Source organism: Fistularia commersonii, chromosome 15, assembly GCF_037954325.1.
Source record: "Fistularia commersonii isolate RoL2024-O1a breed Wild chromosome 15, RoL_Fcom_v1.0, whole genome shotgun sequence".
NCBI lineage: Eukaryota > Metazoa > Chordata > Actinopteri > Syngnathiformes > Fistulariidae > Fistularia > Fistularia commersonii.
Genome location: NC_141298.1, coordinates 3023881 through 3045552, shown reverse-complemented (window position 1 = coordinate 3045552; position 21672 = coordinate 3023881). Strand labels below are relative to the sequence as shown.

Here is a 21672-nt window from a genome sequence, read left to right as displayed (position 1 = left end):
GTAGCTTCAATACATGATGGATTATAATAGAACAGAATTATAGTGTTGTCAAAGATAGATACATACATACAGTTAGGTCCAGAAATATTTGGACAGTGACACAGTCTTTACGCCACCACACTGGATTTAAGCTTAAACAACTACAACTGAATTGAGGTGCAGGCGTTAAGGTTTAATTCAAGGGGTTGAACAAAAATATGATTAAACTATAGGAATTGCAGCTATTTTTATACAGATGCTCCTCATTTCAGGGGCTCAGAAGTAATTTGAGAAATTAACATAACCCAAAGTAAAATGTTACTTTTCAATATTTTGTTGAGAATTCTTTACAGGCAATGACTGGCTGAAGTCTGGAATCCATGGACATCAACACTGGCTTGTCTCCTTTGTGATGCTTTGCCAGGCCTTTACTGCAGCTGTCTTCAGTTGTTGCTTGTTTGTGGGTCTTTCTGCCTTGAGTTTTGTCTTAAGCAAGTGAAATACGTGCTCGATCGGGTTGAGCTCTGGCGATTGTCATGGACGTTGCAGAACATTCCACTTTTATGCTTTAAAAAACTCCTGGGTTGCTTTTGCCGAATGTTTTGGATCATTGTCCATCTGTACTGTGAAGCGCCGTCCAATCAACTTTGCTACATTTGGCTGAATCTGAGCAGAAAGTATATCCCTATACACTTCAAAATCTATCTGGCTGCTTCTGTCTTTTGTCACATCATCAATAAACACAAGTGATCAAGTGCCATTGGAAGCCATGCATGCCCATGACATCAAACTGCCTCTACCATGTTTTCCAGAAGATGTGGTGTGCTTTGAGGTGCTCCAGTTCTTCTCCAAACTTTCTTCTTCTCATCATTCTGGTACAGGCTGATTGTGGTCTCAACTGGCCAAAGAATGTTGTCCCAGAACTGGACTGGTTTCTTCAGATGATTTTAGGCAAAGTCATATCTGGCCTTTCTATTTTTGAGGCCGATTAATGGTTTGCACCTTGTGGTGAATCCTTTGTATTTATTCTCATGACGTCTTCTCTTTATGATAGACTTAGATACTGATACAGCTACTTCCTGGAGACTGTTCCTCACTTTAGTGGATGTTTGTGAAGGGTATTTTCTTCACCATAAAAGGATTTTGCGATCATCCACCACTGTTATCTTCTGTGGAAGTCCAGGCCTTTTTGATTTCCCAAGCTCACCAGTGCACTCTTTTTTTTTTTTCTCAGAATGTACCAAACTGTTGATTTGACCACTCCTAACATTTCTGCTATCTCTCTGATGGATTGCTTCTTTTTTCAGCCACGGGATGGTCTGTTTCACCCCCATTGAGAGCTCCTTGACCACATATTGTGTGTTCACAGCAACAGCTTACAAATGCAAACGCCACACCTGGAATCAACTCCAGACCTTTTAACTGCTTCGATGATGACAGGTTACTGAGGGAAGAGCCTGTGCAGCCTTGTTATTTTTTTGGAGCCTTCTGAGTCAGTTGTCCACTGACTTTTGGTCCCTTGAAAAAGAGGCGGCTACGTACTAAAAGGCTGTAATTCCTAAACCCTTGTTCCAATTTGGATGTGAATGCTCTCAAATGACAGCTGAGAGTCTGCACTTCAAGCCCATATTGATTATAGAATTCTACTGATTTCTGTAAGATGTACTAATTTTTGTAAGATAATTGTAAGATGTTACTGATTGTTTTGACTAAAAAATTCAAAACCCTGTTTTATTCCAACAGCAACAAAACTTTTTCAACAAAAATTATGCCACTCTATTGTGAATTGTATTGTTGTTTTAGTTTGAAGAATTCCCATCACTTTTTTTTTTTCTAGCCGGTGCCATTGGTTCAATGTTGGGTTAAAAAAAAACACAGTAAATTGGGTTGCATTTACACTAATGATTAAAATAGTGCACATACAGGAAATTACTTTCACAGAGAAGCTTATGTGATTCATCTTGTTTGTCTGTATGGTTGTTGGCAGGAAAAAGGAGACATTTTCATGGTCATTTCATCACATTAACATCTTTGCTTCATCAAGGACCTGACAGTTCTGTGTATTATCAAGATTGGGATCGAGAGAAGGATATTTGGCATATTACATATCATTTTTAGCACAAAAAATCTGATGTAAAATTACCGAACTGAACCACAAGCAAGGATCTTCTCGTTCTTTGCTTGTTTAAAGACTTAAAAAATTGGAACAAATAATTTCTTAATGAAAATACATTTCTATTCATTAAAATTATGTTTTATTATATTCAATAAGTGATACTATGAGGGATATCTTGAGGATTGAAAACAAATATTAAATGTAATCTATAGTTCCTGGGATAATGTGCTTCACGAGATATAACTGTAATAGCAGTTTGGTTTGTAAATGTTAATGGAATTTTTTTCAAGAGGGTGGAGGTGACATCCCGAGGACCAACCTTGCTAGACCTCAGGCTATGATTAATATTTTAGAAATGCACTGATAGACCCAGAAAGACAGACAATGAATAAATAAATAAACTAGAATTTCACTTGCGAGAACAGACCTTTGCCAACGCCGGAAGCCAATCCTTATAAATACCAAATGTGCAAGTGAAACCATCCTGATCCACCGCTTATTTGAAATCAACTTCGAGGTCAAGAACATGAAAAAACTCAGATGTAGAATGCAAATCAATCATTCGGTGGCAAGCATTCTGATCCAAATCAATTGAAGCCAATATTTTATCATGCTTCTCAAAATGTCACAAATCAAAAGACAACATTTATCACTGAGGATCCCTTTCTTGCCCTCAGTCCACACTTGCATTTTAGCAATTCTGTCATATATTCATCTCAATTCAGTCTGGAAGTTGTAACAATTATCAATCTGGTCCCAATCAGTTATTTTAGCTACACCTCACCATAACCCCTGATCTGACCCCTGTGATGAGGAGGAACCACAGAAATTCTGGTCTGATACAGAAGAAACCCCAGATGGATGGGAAAACAGCCCCTGTCTGGGAAGGGGAGGAGCCAGGCACGATGCGCCTGCTCTGATTGGCTGACTCCCCAAAGTCAATCATTCCCCTTTTTTTTCCCTTTTCAAAGTGAGTCCGTCCTGCAGGAAAGTCTGGGGCATTTTTACTCTGTGAAACCTCACGGAATACTTCTTCATCCTGGTTTTTTAAAGGGGCTTGACGAGGCCACTCTTTCGTAGCAGCAACTTTGCTACTTTGCAGCTGCGGAAATTAACCCCCCTACACACACAAAAGAAAGAAAATGGCACATTTTAATAAAGGGCCAGCCTACGGACTATCAGCCGAAGTGAGAAGCAAAGTAAGTGTATCTTCGTTATCTCTTGAGGATGAAACTAGTAAGGGGGGCGGGGAGGGGGCCTTCGAATATATCATGTTTAAAATTGCCTTTCCCCCCTCCCTCCTCAAAAGGCTTCGCCAGTTTGCTCTTTTGTCTCGACCAGGGCCGAAATAGGGATCCGTTTCACGTCCCGCTGTATTTCTTTGAGAGGAACTATCCGAAAGTTTTCCGAATTTCCAGGTCGCCGTTAGCGAACACACGCATCGAGCGAGTCGCTAAACTTAACCGCGTCCCATTAAAACTTTTTTTTTTCCTCACTCCAGCGTCAGAGTTGGGTTAAAAAGTGAACAATGTAGAGATTGTTTCAAAAGTTTGGGGGTAAAAAAATCCCATATAACTAGTTTTATTTAACTGTTTCAATGTAGATATTAGCCTACCCACTCGACCCCCCCCCCCATGATTGGAAACCAGACGATTCTCCCGACGTGATTTGATCACGGGAGTTAATATCGAACCATAGCCACTGTTGCCGTCGAGGTCAAAGTTCAAACCTAACTTTTTATTTTTAAAGAAATGGTGTCCCTTTCAATATTTACTTTGCCGACAGTGTTATCTTAACATTGTGTAAACAATCAACTGTGTGAAGGGAGGAGTTAGTCCTTGACGGGCTCCTGCCATCAGATCACCGTTATTGATTCTCCCTCCCCTGTGGGGATTTTCACCATATAACTGCAGTTACAAGCAACTTTTAGTGGGAAAAACAGATCGAACCCGTAAGTATTGAGCAGCAATTAGGAATGTGCAACATAAATGTGCTGGTTTTCTGAGCCAGACCAAATTAAGGTTTGATATTAGCCTTTTCATAGGTGTAGACAAATCTACACAATGACTCAGTCAGTAGCTATGGGTGAAAGTATTGAGTTTGCTCACTGTGGCTCATTGTACACTGGCACTAGTGCTGGCCCCATAGGTCATGGGGAGGGGGGGGCTACCTCACAATGGAGAAACAATCCAGTATTGATATATCCAGTGGGTCTTTAACTACTCAGAAATAAACCAGTGTAAAGTAGACTGTCATATTATATTGCGTAGACAGACATTATCTGACATACTGAACATGCATCCAACTGTGTGAAGGGAAGCCCAATAGTTTCATATCTATGGTCACTTGCTTAATTTGTTGGACCCTCTTACAGCATTAATCACTGTTTCCTCAGTGTAAAAGGGCACAATTGTGTCATGTTACCACACAGTATTTTTGAGTGAAGCTATATCTATGTTTAACAGACAAAACTGTGTAGAAAGGTCAAATGCAAAGAAAATATAGCCTCTGCTCTTTTTAAATAAAACTGACAAATTCTTGATTATACCCCAATCACTGAAGTCAGAGGATAGTAGATTTGATGAACACATTTGAGTGAGATGATATATAAACTTGGTTTGTGTGACACAGGACTTGAAACCCAGAATGCAATTTGTTACAGAAAAACAAGAGAATTAAATTAGCTGCATGAAGCTTCTTATCCATGAAGGAAGCATATAACAAAAGTGAAAATGATAGTATCAGTTAGTCTGTGCAGACTAATTGTGAGTGTTCTTTGTGGCTGCTTTAAAGTTTGAGCTAATCCCTGACACAGCTAGACCATGGCAGGTTGGCCCTGTGGAAAGCAGGCATTTGGGGCTGAGTTTTTACCCACTGCGTTGCACCCCAAAGTGCCCCTGGGTCTCAACAACAATTACTTCTCAAAAAACAGAAAAAAATTAACAAAAACTTGTCAAACCTTACCTAAATAACCAGAAAAGTTGAGAAAGGATGAAAACATTGCATTAGTAATCCTCATAAATTTAAAATTTAATTACGTTTAACAGTCAAGGATGGAGTACTAACCAAAGAAATATTTTCCAAATTGCAACATGCCTAGGAGGGAGTAAATGAAAACTCGTGAAGAGGTTATCAAACGTTAAACCATGAGTCTTCTATCTAACCATATATGGGTTGGAAATTAATATAAGTTCTTGGCTACTGTTGGCATTTTCAGCTCTGATTCTTGAGGTACTCCTTCATAGATTTCTGTTCTTTAAAATGTGTGAACAAAGGGGGTTGCATGCTGTACACCTTAGGAGGGCATCAAATATGAATTAAATGTACTTTGTTAAATATAAGATTAGCTTGTCTTGTCCACACCTTTCAAACCTCCATTAATTGTTGGTCTATTTAGAATCAGTGGTTCATGATTTAAGGAAGAGTTCCCTCTTGAAAGACTTATTTTCTCCAAATATCCAGCTGTATTGACCTCCGAATAACATGGTGTTATTGAGTATATAAAATGTAAACAAGAGGCACATTATCCTAATACAAATTGCAATTTTGAATCAGTTATCAAATGGAACTTGGCCCTTAATGTATTTTTCACTAAGCATATAATTAAGAGAAAGAATTAGTTACACAACCATCTTTTAGACCTAACATTAATCGCCCAACTCTCCCACTACAGGATTGGTTCCTTTTTTAATTCAATTAAGTATAATGATACTCTCTTTTTGCCTTTTAAGACAAGAATGTAGGGACAGCAAGTTTAGATTTCCTGTGAGACTTTCAGTGCATTCACGCAATGGTGCCTGAGTCTGTTTTGTAGCAGCTGTGGGACCCTGAGAAGATGCTCCATTTGCTTTAGGCCTGATTTATGCTTTTTTTTATTGGGTCAGCTCAGACTGGAGGCTGTAGCCAACGCAAGTAAGTTGTACACTGTTCACAGACTTCAGGGATGAGTAAATTTTGTCATTAAACTTTAATTTTATTAGTTCACTTAAAATGATACCTCCTGGCTTTGTTTTCTTATGGAAAACAGGTCCATCAAGCGACATGAACAATACTGTCTTTTGGCATCAGAGATCACAAAAACTCAATATCTATATGTAGTAAGTGTCAAAGCTTAACAAATGTCTGCCATTTGTATGTAGTTTCAACCGCTACATCTCAACAACACATAACAGACTAACCACGTACCAGACACCACTGCTATCGTTGAAACTTTTCACATTTTTTTTCTTAATTTTTTAATTCTGTCATAGTGAACAACAAAAAAAATCATGTTTCCCTCTTTAGTTATTAAGGGAAAGGGCTGGAGTTTGTTTTGAGTGATTTTTCTCACAACAAATCCTGATCTGCAATTGTATGGTTGCAATTTCCCCAAAGTTATAATTCAGTTTAACCTCAAATTGTCACCATCGTCACTGACCTCATACCACACACTTGACATCCCTCATCGCTGGGTTTTATGTCTAATGAATAACTGCTGACTGTTTTTTTCTCATGAATCATTTGGTGTGAATGAAAAGTGTTGAGTCTGTGCAAACGTTTTTTTTTGAGTGAGACATATGTTTTCAAAAGAAACTGGTCTTGGTCATGTTGCAATAATGGGCTAATTTTTAATTTCTGGAGTGTTATTTTTTTTTCGTTTGCTGTGTTTTTTAGGTGTTAAGATTAAAATTTGCAACATGTTTTGTCTGGGGCCAAATAATTCGAGGGATAATGTTTATTCTTTTCATTTTCTGACTCGATAATCAGAATAGCCTTTATTGTCATTGTGGAACGCACTGAGCAACTTGTTTTGTTGTTATTAATTAAACCAAACATTTTTCTGCATGACTATCAAAACTTTGAAAGGTATTTTTAGGTCCACAGTCCACTTAGACCAACTTTTTCACTGCTTACAGGGATTGCATGTCATCAAAGTAATTTCTTGTTGACATCACCCCCAAGAGTTTGGATGTTATTGGATTTAGATACTACATTTGATATAAGGTCATTAAAAAAATGAAGCTGAGTTTCATTTGATACTCCCAGGAATCTAGCAAAATATGAATTACACAGATTTTTGATGATGAAGTTTTGATTTTTACTCAAATGTGACAAAGAATTGCTTCAAAGATTTCAAATGAAATGCATTTATTACAGTATTTTGTTTTTTCATATTTGTGGGGATTCCTTATCAAATTAATGTATCATATCAGTGAGTAGAACAGCAACCACAACATTTGTTGTCATTTCAGCAACCAAAGCACAACATACAGCTCTTCAGGGGTAGTGGTGATGCAGAGTGACATACAATAATTGTACAATTACAAAAGCAGGAGGACAAGCAGGGGCCCATCTCACTGCAGTTACATAAGAAGTGATCAGCAGTCCATGCAATTCTCTGAGCTGCACACATCACATGCTTGAAATTCTTCAGTACCACCCCACAATGAGGACCCCATCCAACCGGCCCTCAGTCTCTCACTTGTTACTCAGATGTGTTTTTCTAATGTTGATTGAGAAAATAGTCTCTGCTCCAGCTGCAGGGCAGTGGTAACCTTCCAGAATACACTCTGCACAAAAACATGAAATAAGTAGAAGTGCAACTGGATGTGGCTTTTAAAGCTCAAAATCCCATTTAAAACACTTACAAGCATTTTGTCTCTGTTGCTAAAGATACTTTTCAGTGTTGTGATTCATTTTCTGATGTCGTTATATTTACCTTTTTTTTTTTTAAATAAGATTATTCCTGCAGTGGATGACCTGATTGAATTCCACTTTTCAGCAGGACTTAGCCATCCTGGTCATTTTAGGGTAAGATGTGTATATTATGATAGGATTCCGCACTTTGATTCACCATTGTCATGTACTGGAATTCTTCAGTGAAACTTAAACAAGCAAACAAAAAATTGCAATATTGAATAAGAGAAAAGAGGCCAGCAAATCTTTACTGTTGCATTCACTAACATCACAAAAGTACAAACACTCTATTCACAGGAAAGTACAGCATGTTCAATAAAGCAATGACATTCATTTTTATGGAACTGTATTTTTCTAACTTTATCTGTACAGGTGCCGGCTGTATTTTGTAATAATCCTCAAATTTCCTCAGTATTCAGTATCAAAAGAACATGGCATGGTTTTCAGTTTTAGCCATACACACTTGATGAAATGTAATGATAATCATAATCAGACAGAAATAATAAGAAAAAGACAAGCAAAACATTCTTCTAAGTTGTTATTGCCTCTAATGCTCAAAAAAAAAAAAAGAATAGAACCTGACATGCTGTGCTTATTCTGTAATAATTTTAAAATGGCGCAATATATTTTGGGAGGGTTAATCGGATTTAAAAAACTACTAAAAAAAAACTACAGGGTAATTGCAGTTCCTTTATAACCTTTTTCAAGCAAGCCAGTTGATTTTGCTGCGGTTTGCTACAATAATTTTTACAGCTGAGAGGAGGTCTGGTGTCACTAAAACAGGATATGTGTAAGTAAACAAGGAAATTGTGGTATCGCCATGCAAAGCAAGATAACTTAATGTGATTTTTGATTAGGCAAAACCCCACAATGGATACTTGCCACTGTCCATAATGCTGTGTGAATTCCTTCAGCACCTAAAACCCCCCACCCCCTTAAGATTCTGTCTGCCCTTGTGTAGGGGCTTTGCTCTTCCAGTAAACAAAAACATTTAAGTTTTTTGTGGACAGTGGTGGTCAATGTGTTCAGTCAAACACTGTTTGATGCCATTTCCCTCTTTGGGTTGTCTTCAGCAGCAAAAGGCAAGAAAGTAATGTCCCTTTTGCAACGAGGTGGTGGCTCCCCCCTTCTCATTGTTGCACCGTCTCCATGCTCTGTTGGCTGCTCACTTGGTGCTCCTGCCAGTTTCTTGATCTAATCTCAGACAGTGTTGTCCTTCACACTGACTTGAGATGTGAGTGTGATGCCATCAGTTTGGTGTTGCTTGGTTAAGTTTACCCAGGCAGCCACCCTCAGACTGAACACAAACAGCGTATATGGTCCAATGGTGAAAAGATCCCCAAACTTTTAAAGAATTTTCACATTCTGGTCACATGCTTTTCACAAAAAAGAATGTAGCTTTCAATCAAAGAAATATGCTGCCTGTATAAAATAGTGAGCAATTCAGTTTCTCACTTATAGATGTGCTTTAACTCCATGTTTTTTGTGCAGTAGGTTGAATGGCCAAGATATTTCAAAATGTCAATGATTTAATGTTTCTAAACATAACTGGACCTATTTGCTCTATATGAACTGGATCTGTTTTTGGCACATTTTTCTCCCTTTCTAGAAGGGATTCCGATCCACACACATCCCAAATTGTTGCCATAAGAAAAAAAATAATGCTCGAATGCATGCCTTTGTAGAGGGGCTTCTTATTGGACTTCATATTTCTGACTCAGTGTGGACTTAAATAGATAAAGAAGAATATGTTGAACATATTGGGAAACTCTCCACTCCTCAACCATGTAGTTTTCAGTTATTCTTTTTTTCGCTTGACCTGTATTTCATTCACTCAAGTGATGTAGAAATAGACAAATCTCAGGACTGAAGGGATTCCTGCAGTATATTTTCTGCATGTTTTGTTTCAATACAAATTCACGTTCACAACATACTTACTGGCTTTGGATTATATCCCTCCTAAAGTGGTTTATAAATCCGTAAGAACCTTTGATACCAAATGTATTATAGTAACATATTTGCAATTTTTCATTCACATCTACTTATATAACATAGTGTTACATATTCGGTCTAATATTTGAAATATTATTCATATATGCAGCTCAAACATAACAAAAAATGGAAACATTACTTAGAGGAAATTGACCTAAGAACACAAGGTCTTTTGGATTGGGAACTAAGCAAAGTCTGAGAAATAATTTGGGTTTTTTTAGATTGAGCCTGTGCATTGCACAGCAGTGCTAGATGCACAGTAGAAGTGCATTTTTAGGTTTCTCATGTCAGTCAAGTATATAAACGTCCTCTATTAAAGAAAAGCAATCTATGCAAAGTTCACTGACTTAGAACCCAAAAAGGACAAATGGGGAGATGGCAAGATTAAGAAGGTGTCTGGTTGCTGCACTTTAAAAACATTAGGATCCCAGCAGTTTAGTCTTTTCATTATGACATATCCCCTCCCCTTCTCCAGTACAGACTGCCTTCCTTGTACATATATAAAAGTAGCTAAATGATCTATGATCAGTTCTTCCTATTGAAATAAAACTTTGATATTGACATAAATTATTTTATAATTATTTTATTTTGAAGTTATTGTTGTCTGTGCATTTTTCATTCTAACAAAACACATATTTCTATTTCCTATTATATTAATGCCTCCAAGCCCAACTGCAAAAAAGCCGGGTATTACTCGAAGAAACAACTTGCTGTCAAAACAGTGCATGCTGTGTCTCTTTGCAACAAATACAGCCTTGTAACAAAATCTTTGGCCCCAGTGCTTTTCACATCAACCTTAGGATTGTTGTTAACTTTCTACATATTGATTAACAGGCAGTACTTTTTAAGTATCTCATGGTGAGAAGGCCAATTTGTACCTCACCTTACATTCAGTCTGACTGCAGCGACAAACCTATGTCAATTTGATTTGAATAACACAGATGGTGGCTAAGCTCAAACAGTTTCTGTTATTTTCTGGTAACAAATGAGCAGGGTTGTTCGCTGCTTGGTATGTTTAAAGATCTGATGAAATTTCTGTCCTTTCTACTGATCTGCTGGCTCTGACTCGGCAGTAGTTGCTTTTAAATCAAACAATGTTTCCAGTGTATGTTTCTACATGACAGGAAGCTGTTTTTTAGACTACAATTATCAAGTGGAAAAAATGGTGTTTAAGACTGAATTGAAACAATACTGACTGTTGTTTTTATTCACCAGAACATATGTAGGCAGTTTAATTATAGATTTATAATTTTCTAGAACACCCAAATTCATGATCCATAGTTCCAGTTGGATGGCACCTGTTTGTGAAAAGTTTTGAAGGATTGTTATACATTAATGAATGGCAGCTGGTTTGTTTTCCGAGTCTTGGTCCTGACTTCGTCACATGCATGGTCACATGCACAGTGCCAATCAGCTTCCTGCTGATCAACCATTGTGCTTGGATTATTTGTTGTCACGCTCAGTTTTTCATTTTACCTCACACTCAACCTGCTTCTGAACCCTGGGCTAAAATCAGTTCAGCCTAAATCTTTGACTGTATTGGATCATAGCACTGGCTTCTCTGGCCCTATTTTCCCAATGTGTGCAGTTTCTTATTGTCATCAGGAAATGCTTTTGGCTACAGAGATGAAATAGGAAGAAGCGGGTTGTCTGTTTTTCACCTCTAGTGAACCTGAAATCATGCCCTTCCAGATTTTCCCCTCAGAAGCATACTGTAATGGTTCCATCAGGAGTTAGGTCCCTTTTTCCAGTGAATTTTTTTTCCTCTTTTTTTTTCTTTCTTTTTTTTTATAGACTTCTTGGCAAGGCTCCTCTAAAATAACAGCAGTGAAAAGTGAAGAGGGAACAATCTCCCCCTCTAATCATTTCAGCTCCGCAGCCGCTCAGTGAGGGTTCTCTGTGTTTTGAAAGTCCACAGTCACAAACCAGCTCATATTAATCCCAAAATGACACAGCGTTCAACCCCGATATTATAAGCTGAAACTCGAACCCTCAACTGTGAGTCACAGTTTTGGAACACAACATCCTCTCTGAATCCATTCTTTGTCTGTTCATTACTTGACAACAATCTCAGAATGTAATGGATGTTGCTGGAAGCCCTTAGTGTAGGAGGACAAGTGATAGAGTGCAGCTGACGTCAAGCAAACCTCCATTAAATTTGGAGAACGTTAAAAGGTACTTTTTTTTTTTTTTATTTACGACTATAGCAGTATGCCAGAATCTATTACTTTTGTTCTAATAAATTAATCCGTTTTCTTTTGACTGGCACCTTCATGATGCAAACACACAGCTTATAATCAGAGCAGTATCACATATGTCTCTGTCATTCACAGCTATATCGCAAAACGTCTGCTTAGCACTGACTGGTCTTTCATAATACATCCATCGTCACTGCTGTGCTATTTATGCAGCTGCTATCACACAGTGAGATGAAACAAATCTGTGAGGTTAAGCACTTACTTACTGCGTTTTTTGATGCTGGACACATCAGTCTGGCAATAAATAGTGCTCATTGAGAAAGCCTGGGGAATTTTACATTCCTCAAGGATATCTGCTACTGTGGTTTTTTTGAAACATGTCCAAAGGTCATTTCACAATTCTTTCAATTGAGGCACAAATTTCATTCTACCCATGGTTTCACAAGATGCAAAGCTGCAAGGGGTGGAAAGAAATTTACAATATTGGAAAATATCTATGCTCCGTTGTTTTTTTTGCAGAAACATAATTAAAGCTCTCAATGGCTACCCCTGCCACAAGAATTGAGGCATAACAGTGAAATTGATTGAATTCATAGTTCCATCCAACACGTCTCATAGGTCAATGCAATTCGGAAAATCTTTTCCTACTCTAAAACAGTATTTTTTGGGCAGCCATACATAAATTAATTGCCTTTGTGTAATTTTATTTCAGAGACAAACTTTTGCTCGGTCTACTACAACTGACTAATATTTTTATATCAAATTGCTATACAATACAAACGTTTTCACCCAAACCTAATTTTACAGTCAGTGTAGAATCAGGATGTTAGTATTTGAATCCTAACAGTGCCAAAGGTAGTTTGAAAAATACAAACAAATCAGCAACTCAAAGCTGACCAATAGTACTGCTTTTGAAAATCTCCAGGAAGGATTAATTCAAGAGACCATGCCAGGCCCTGCATTTGGTCAGATTTGTGAACATTTGAGAGGATTTGTCAGCTGAAAACAAAAAAAATTTTTAATATCTGATTATTTTTTCAAAGTACTGTACAGTGATGTCTGCTTGTGTAGTAGTAGCACTCCAAATACCCCTGAAAACTAAGAGAGCCTTTGGAGACTCAAAGGCTTTTATTTAGTAAATAGCAGATACTTCTGATCACTCCTCATACTATTTGAATAGAGTAGATGTTCTATGATTTATTTAACCCTGACTTGTGCAGTGGTTGGTAGTTGATTTGATTGATGTTCAGTAAGCTATTTCTTCTTCACTAGTTGAAGTTTGCATAGTTACAATGTCGCCCCATGATAAGTTACTGTTTTTTGTGTAGCTGCACTAACTGTATTTCCTGATTTGATCCTGTTTGGAAAAGGAAGGATTTAACTTCCATATCCTGCTTCTATTTTGTGCAGGTCAAGGGACAGAATTTTATGATATTTTCTGTCATTATGCCCCACAGAGGCACCTATCTAAGCTAGTTAAGATTTCGTTGACATTCCTTTATTGGGGCGGAAATAATCCAAAAATAAACCTTAGACTGTCACATTAGTTTTCTGTTTTTGGTGCCAGATATATGCTCATTGTCTCACAAACAAAGGTAAGTCGTCAGCCCTGTGAACAGCCTGATAACCTCTGCAATGCCAGTTTGCTCTGTAAAGTTGTAAATGACAACCGAAAACAAACAGAAGAATGAAATACATACTCTGCAAGCATCTAGAAGATATGGAAAATAAGAGGGATTTCATGGCTCGAAAACCGCTGTTTTCCTACTGTCATTCATTAACCCTGTAAAGTTACTACTGCGTGCTGCCTGCTAAAGGTAACAGCAGGATCACAAACGTTATTGAGTTGATTGATCTTGAACATTTTAATCACATTGTCATATCATCTTCAAAATGAAGACTGGATGCAACAAGCAGACTTTAACATTAAGTCTGGCATTTCATGCTTCTATTGAGTGAACCATCAGCCTGCATAGGACAGTGGAGAATAAAGTTGACTGAGTCTACCTGCAACTGATTGTTGCAAGGTGGTTATTCCATATAATATATAAATATATATTTAAAGCAATCCATTTATGTACGTCTTCTGTTACTTTTTCCCCATCACTTTACTTTCCTTATGTTTAAATTTCTCATTTTGTATTTGTGCTAAAATATCTTAGACAGACACCATATCCGTAATAATTGCTATCATGACAGAAAACTGTGAAAATTGCCCAGATGTGTGAATGAGAGGGTGAATGGGTTTTCTCTCAAAGTGGCCCTATGATTGAACAGTCCAGCATGTACCCTGCCTTTCGACGGTTGGTACCTTGGATAGGCTTCAGCATCGCCCATGACCCTGAGTAGGATAAGTGATAGATGATGGATGGATGGTTGGATGGATGGATATTATGACAGCTCTAATTTCAAATTTGCACCCATTCTTATTCTTCTGATGAAATAGGATTGTATTTGATACCAGGACTGAGATTCTACCTTATTTTTAGATGGAGAAATTACTGCAAACTTTTCCAAACTAATTTCAGTCAGTCTGTCAGTTTGTAATCTCTTATATAAAGGGGCATTTCTGATAAGGGTGGCTTATTGCAATAGGTTATATCTCAATTATGAACACATGTTTCGTTATTTGAGAGTTCATTAAAATCTTCAAATTTGGTAAAATTCATTTGCAGAGAAGGAGTTCAAACTGCGTGAGGTTTTTCTGTGATAACGTCAAGGCTAAAACAAATAATGACAACATTCATACGGAGTTAAACTGAAGTCACAGTGCAGATCTCTGGTTTTTGTCAAAACCTGCAGAGACCAAGTGTTCAGACTGTTCGGTCTATCAGGGAGATAAAGGAGTGCTGACTCCTACTTTAATGGTGTTTGACACATCATCGCATTTTGCCATTATGTCAATCTGAAATGTCATGTTCTTGCCATTTGGCCTTGAACTGCAAGATTTTTTATGCAACATGTAATTTGATGAGGGGAAAAAAGTAATTTAATAGCTGCAAGCCGTGAGATATTTGATTTGCAATCTCTTGATCATCCACACACAAATGAACGCATAAGCTGTTAAAATTGATCTGGTTTACTTCAATTAATGTGACTTTTGGACATTTATTGGTGTGTGATCAATATATTGTGCAGCTACAACCCTGTCAACAGATAGGGCTGTTGAGTAAGATCCTTGCAAATGGAAATCCTTATTGGGTTTGTTTTATGTTCTAGATTGCTCAGAAATACGACCAACAGAAGGAGGAGGAGCTCCGCTTCTGGATTGAAGAGGTCACAGGAATGTCTATAGGGGAGAACTTTCAGAGAGGCTTGAAGGATGGAGTCATCCTCTGCGAGTAAGTCTTGTTTGTCTCTGCTGACCATGTTTGCTCGTGCTGGTTTTGTGAGTTGACACAGTATTTGATCTCTGATTGTGTGTGTGTGCGTGCATGTGCGCGTGCGAGTTTTAGTGTTGACATTTTCGAAGTCTTAAAGTAACGCAAAATTAAATAGCTATTTTATACTGATTAAAGTAACTGCAGTCTGTTACTAAACTTTCCTTCTTGTTTGACAAATCATTTGCTAACAGTTTTTGTGCTCTTGTATTTCTGCTTCCTTCATAGACTGATTAATAAGCTTCAACCTGACTCTGTAAAAAAAATCAACCTATCACAGCTGAACTGGCACAAGGTAAGACAGTGCATACAACAGCTTAGAAAGGAAGTCAGCTCATGTCAATGCAGCTTTTATATATTTAAAGGTTAGACTGAGCTACTATGTCTCTATTTAGAGATCCACGCAAATCCCTGTTGGGATGATTGTGTGCAGAGCTAAGTATACACAGTACATAGGAACAGAGAGGTGGTTTTATTGAACATGATATTAACTACTGAATTTTTAGTACAGGTCAATTTTTATATTATTCCTATGTTTTGTGAAGCATGTCTTTGCTGCTGCAGCGAACAAATGTGATAAAAGGAGACTATGAAGGGTATGAGCTGGTTACTTGTGTTCCTTCCTCACACATTGAGTGAAGAGAAACTAACTGAGTCTATTTCATTTCGCAGTGGTAACATGGTATTTGAATATTAAGACATTTACACCTGAATACAAGTTGAAGAAATTACCCACATTAGGGTCTAATATCAGAACTCATACATTGCCACACTGACACCATACATTTAAGAATAAGAATAAGAATAAGAACAACTTTATTAATCCCGAAGGAAATTGCAGTGCCAGAGTTACAGAATATAAAACAGTAATAAATAATAAAAGAAAGGCAGAATTAGAAATAAAAATAAACTATAAACTATAAAGTGTTTCAGTGAAACTATAAAGTGTCTTAGTTAGCAGTGATAAACCTATAAGTGTCTTAACATTATAATGTAGCAGTTATGAGATGAGATGAAATATTGCACAGTGTAGCTGTTATGAGATGAAATAATGCACAGTTCCGAATATTGCACAGAAATGAGATATTGCACATTTTGTTTGTTTTTAAGTTAAAGATAGGTTGTTATGGTTGCCGGCGGCTGAATGGAGAGGAATTAAAAAGCTTTGTACTAAAGCAATTAAGAAACTAGGTAGAGTGTGCAAGAGGCAGGCCCACTCTGTTAGAGATGACTACATATTGTTGACTTCCTCTACCGATAGAAGTTGCAAAATCTCCAGTTTGATCCCTTTGTTACCTGATCTTGTGTTTAGCTGCCCTATAAATTCATAAGACTACCTCAGCGTCTGACTTTTATTGTCACAGCTATGTTGTCAATGATGCTTTAAATCAGTACTGTGGATCAGTATATATATAAAATTGAGAGTAACCATAACTAGCATGTGCATTATGCAAGTACAATTAAATTTGACAAAAAGCACTGTCAATTGAAAAGAACAAATTGAGCACGCTAATAGAAATTTCTATGCATGTGAAAGTACAGTATCAAAACAAAATTCACTCCGTGCCTTGTATAAAAACTATCTATAATGCAGGCCTCTGATTCATGATGGCAAGGCAGTAGAAGTGCCATCTGTTTGGCTGTACTTGTTGCCCAACGGAAGATTCAAGCATCTTTCTTAGCAAAATTGTGTCCATACTGTCTGGAGCTCTTCAGTATTGACCGAGAAAAGTTATTCAAAGTTTGCTGAGAGGCAAGAGGCATTTTTCCTAGTTCTTAACTCACAGTCAAAAATGTATCACACTTAGCAGTTCCTGCCAGTTTGAAGTGATTTTTCCCTTTTTGTGACACCTCGATCACAGAAACACTGAAGCGTGTTAACCACATGTCCTACTAAACTGAGCACTGAACATCATAAAAGCGCCATTCAGATCAGTGGCAGCAAGTCAGGTTCTTTCAATGCTGCGTTTCTCGTGCCCCAGCTTACTTTTATATTTCTCTGCAGCTGGAAAACCTTGGAAATTTCATTAAAGCAATCCTGGGCTATGGCCTAAAGCCCAATGACATCTTCGAGGCCAACGACCTGTTTGAAAATGGCAACATGACTCAAGTCCAAACCACATTGCTTGCACTGGCCAGTATGGTGAGTGAAGGACACATTCCTGTAACTACATCAGAATGAGATAATACGTTTGACCTCTGTCTCCTTTTTCCCAGGCCAAGACCAAAGGAATAGACACAAAGATCGATATTGGGGTGAAATATGCTGATAAACAGGCTCGGCATTTTGATGATGAGAAGATAAAAGCTGGCCAATGTGTCATTGGACTGCAGGTAACTATGTAATATCCGCCAATTGAAATCAAGGGATTTAAAATATAAGTTAAAGTTAAAGATAGAGAGCTGATGTTCTGATTGTGGCTCTCAGTACAGAAAACAGTAAAATATTATTTTGTGGTCCTATAACTTGGTCCGTATACTCTGCTTCAGCATACATTGTTTGGTGATAGACTCCGGTTGGAAATGAAACTAAACACCATTCTGGACCAAGCGTATGCACAGGCTAACTGCTAAACTCAGGATATTTCATATGTTTATGTCTGATGTAAACAGGAAAGAAATATATACAGAATGAGACAATCAAAACTGGTAGCACTAAAAACTGGAGGAAATGCCATTTAACAAATGAATTGGCTGTATGCAACGCTTTCTCGTTCGTAAGAATAAAAAATGTTCTTTGAAAGCAAATTGATCAACCCCAATTCCCCCTTTTTCTCTCTGTCTTTTAATTTCTGTCAGAGGAAAAGATTGCTTTGTCTTTCCAATAAGGCCTTGTTTTGCGTATGTGTGTGTGTGTGTGGGGGGGGGGATGTTACAAATACATGAGTTAAAAACACACTCCTCACTCTCCCCTTTGTAATAAGTAGATTAAGCCTAGCAACAGTGTTTTTTTCCCTTAACATCTCCCTAAAAACAAATGCTATTTCCCTGTAAAGAAATTCAGTGGGAAATGAATAATTATCTTGGTTAAAACAATCCATGGTAGAAAATGAAATTATATGATGCTATGTCTAATTTTCCTAATTTGAGGAATCTATCCATGGGTGTTGGTTGTAAATACACTTATGGGAAGTAAATTTAAGAACAACACTATCATTTATGTGGATGAATCATTGGAGTTGATATGATGCAACCCTTTGTTTGTGCATATGAGACTCATTCAAGGGTTTCAGGCTGTCCACTGAGGATCGTCCATCTTGCTACCAGGTGTGAACCTGGGCAACAAAAGTCCATTCATTGGACTGAATTGGTCCACTAGAGGGTGATACTGCATCTCTGAAATGCATCCTGCAGAATAGGACAGTGTAATTACACATAGCGTGTTATTTTGACGCTTATGTGAAAAAGGTACTTTAAAGTATTGACAAAGTATTGACAATTGCTAGTTCTATTACAGTGAACATCCCAGGGCAGCAAAACAAATCGTTTTGCTTCGTGCAGTAAGAAAATTGTGTGTTTTTTTTTTCTTTCTTTGTTTTTTTGCAAGACATTTTAGATGTTCTGATCTATTCCCAATTTGTAGACACAGAATAGTGACTATTTTCATGACATATTTGCACACTGTTTTTTGAAACATTAATCCTTGGTAGTAAATACTAGGTTTACTACTGTTCACATTGAATTTCTTATTGGTTAATTTTCATGTTAATTCCTCAGACATTGACACTGTGCGATTGCTCTTTAGATGGGAACGAACAAATGTGCGAGTCAGGCCGGAATGACTGCTTATGGAACGAGAAGACACCTGTATGATCCAAAGACCCAGACTGACAAACCCTATGACCAGACCACCATCAGCCTGCAAATGGGAACCAACAAAGGAGCAAGCCAGGTCAGGCTTCCAGCATTCTTTCGTTCTCAGTAAAATACCATAATTATCACTGATTTGATGGAAACAGCTTAATCTGGAGCCTTTCAAATATATGCACTATTTACTGGATATCTTTGTAACTTAGGTCAATCTTAAACATGATAATGAGTGGGTAAACAAGTAAAGACAATGTTTCTGAGCATACTAGTGCTAAGGACTATCATCTTGCAAATGCTGTAATATACTATTGGGGGTTCTGTTGTGTTTTATTTTTATGACATCCCCTGTGATTTCTTGTGATGGTGCATCTTCAACTAACGATAGACTTGCTTTATAGTTCTAGTCAGACAGAGCAGTGATATGTGTTGGTCGCCACTGACTGGGCGGAAGTTTCAGGAGCACTGAAGTTTTCTTATTGGATGGTCACTTTGACCCCATAACCAAATAGAAAAGCCCCAAAATTCTTTTCCAGTTCGAGGTTGCAAAAAGTCAAGTCAATTCCAAGTTTTAGAATGAACCAACTCTGAGCAAAAACCTTAGTTTTTTATACCAGGCCAGTGTAGAATTTTGGTCTTTTTTTTTGTTTGTTTTTGTGACTCTGCCATGGGCGTGAGATTGTGAAACAGCTCGCCGACAGAATTATTGTGACACTTGTCTTCAATGTAAGCCTTTATTGAGAAAATCCCAATACCAGCCCCCACTCGTAAATAGGATTTCTGCTTCTTCTACTCAAAACAGCATCTTTTGAAAATTTTTCTGCTCCTCTGTCATCTATTATCCCATAAATATTATCACATTGCTGTAAAAAATTTTAACCTGTAGATGACGAAGGATCACCGTATCATTTAGGCCCAGCATTCTGTTTCATACCTGAAGATGGAACAGTTATTATTTATTGAATAGTTGAAGCGCTGCAAGACCACCTAGTTTCTGGCAGTCAGTGCTTGAACAATGTGTGGGACATCAGTGGAAAACACATTGCACTTCATTGGATTTTTTATTACGTTGGAAGTCATATATGTTTATTTGGAACCTGGTTAATGGTTTTAGCGGGGTGTGTTAATCAAAGTAAATGATCATAAAGTAACATCTTTATCTTTATTATAGGCGGGTATGTTGGCCCCAGGAACACGCAGAGACATCTTTGACCAGAAGGTGGCGCTGCAGCCGGTGGACAATTCCACCATCTCCCTCCAAATGGGCACCAACAAGGTGGCGTCCCAGAGGGGCATGAGCGTGTATGGCCTGGGCCGCCAGGTCTATGACCCCAAGTACTGTGTCCCCCCAACAGAGCCTGTAATCCATGCCAATGGCAGCCAAGGCACTGGCACCAACGGCTCTGAGATCAGCGACAGTGACTATCAGGCTGAGTTCCAGGAGGACGAATACCACGGAGGCTACCTTGATGACTATAACTCCCATTTCAATGAGCAGGGCATTGACTATTAGTAAAGACATCCAACTCCAGAGCAGTATTAACGAGTTATCAAGTACACAACAGAGCAAGTCTTTTGCTTTCCTCATAGTCTTCTTCTCTTCAAGCATTCAGTGAAATTCATTCCTCTTCCATCTGAAGGTTGTAAGAAGTCTTAGTAGATTAGAGTAAAAATGAGATACAGATTCCAGGGAGAAACATATTTTTTAAGCTTGTTTTTAGTGCCCACAGTCAATGATGTCTTAAAGGTGGAACAGCTATGTCGAGCAGCAAGTGCAGCTGCCAGAGTGAGACCGTGGCCTCAAACTGTCTTCACCCGAGCAGCCACACTTAATATAATGTTCTTTTAAATCTTTTGCATTTAGTCACTTGAACTGAGTGTAAATAACCAAGCTGCCTCAGATTTAGTTAGACTTAACTAGACCTTGTGCCAACATATTTCCTATTTTTTCATATTGTTCTCTTTGTAATCCCAGTCTGTATTTATTGCAGTGACACTTGTTGTAAACCAGCCCCCTCTTTTGGTATCTTTTAAGGAAAACCTATAAATAAACCATTAAAATCCTCAACGCTAGAAGACTTTCTGTGTTACTAGCTGCATAATCATGGCTTTAGATCTCTAAAGAACCACAATTGTGTTTTATGAACCCTGTAAATATTTCCAAAAAATCCTCTAGATACATTACTAAGTTATGATATTTCAATCTTATTGGAAGTCATGATTGTTTTGACGTAGTAGTGACACATTCGCTATTAAATCAGAAGAAAATTGATCCTCTCAAGATTCTCTTCATTCCATCATAAACCCCTCTCTCTTACCTATTTTAGATATTTTATTTACTCATTTTGTTGAATATGTAGGGCTTGAAGCTTAGGAAAAAATATCATTCTGATCTTGCACATCTTTTCAGAAGCAACCCAAATCAAGAGAAATTTTACCAAGGAAAATAAAGCATACAATTCCACATGGTACCATCCCAGTACATTTTCCATTGAAAACACAAAGTAAAATTAACAAGACCTAA

At 37.7% G+C, this 21672-nt stretch overlaps 1 protein-coding gene across 1 annotated transcript; it reads left to right on the top strand.

Annotated features, from left to right (window-relative positions):
* Nucleotides 1–3054: 3054 nt before the first annotated feature.
* cnn3a (calponin 3, acidic a) lies at nucleotides 3055–21423 on the top strand. Its single transcript, XM_086160669.1, has 7 exons — nucleotides 3055–3294; nucleotides 15181–15302; nucleotides 15570–15636; nucleotides 17347–17484; nucleotides 17559–17675; nucleotides 19087–19233; nucleotides 20320–21423. The coding sequence occupies exons 1-7, from the start codon at nucleotides 3238–3240 to the stop codon at nucleotides 20659–20661; spliced, it is 990 nt and encodes a 329-aa protein (XP_086016795.1). The 5' UTR covers nucleotides 3055–3237; the 3' UTR covers nucleotides 20662–21423.
* The last annotated feature ends 249 nt before the right edge of the window (nucleotides 21424–21672 follow it).

Coding starts and splice junctions, on each gene's coding strand:
- cnn3a (XM_086160669.1), top strand. CDS start 3,238: ATGGCACATTTTAATAAAGGGCCAGCCTACGGACTATCAGCCGAAGTG. Junction 15,637..17,346: donor CACAGCTGAACTGGCACAAG/GTAAGACAGTGC, acceptor ATTTCTCTGCAG/CTGGAAAACCTTGGAAATTT. Junction 19,234..20,319: donor CCAACAAAGGAGCAAGCCAG/GTCAGGCTTCCA, acceptor TCTTTATTATAG/GCGGGTATGTTGGCCCCAGG.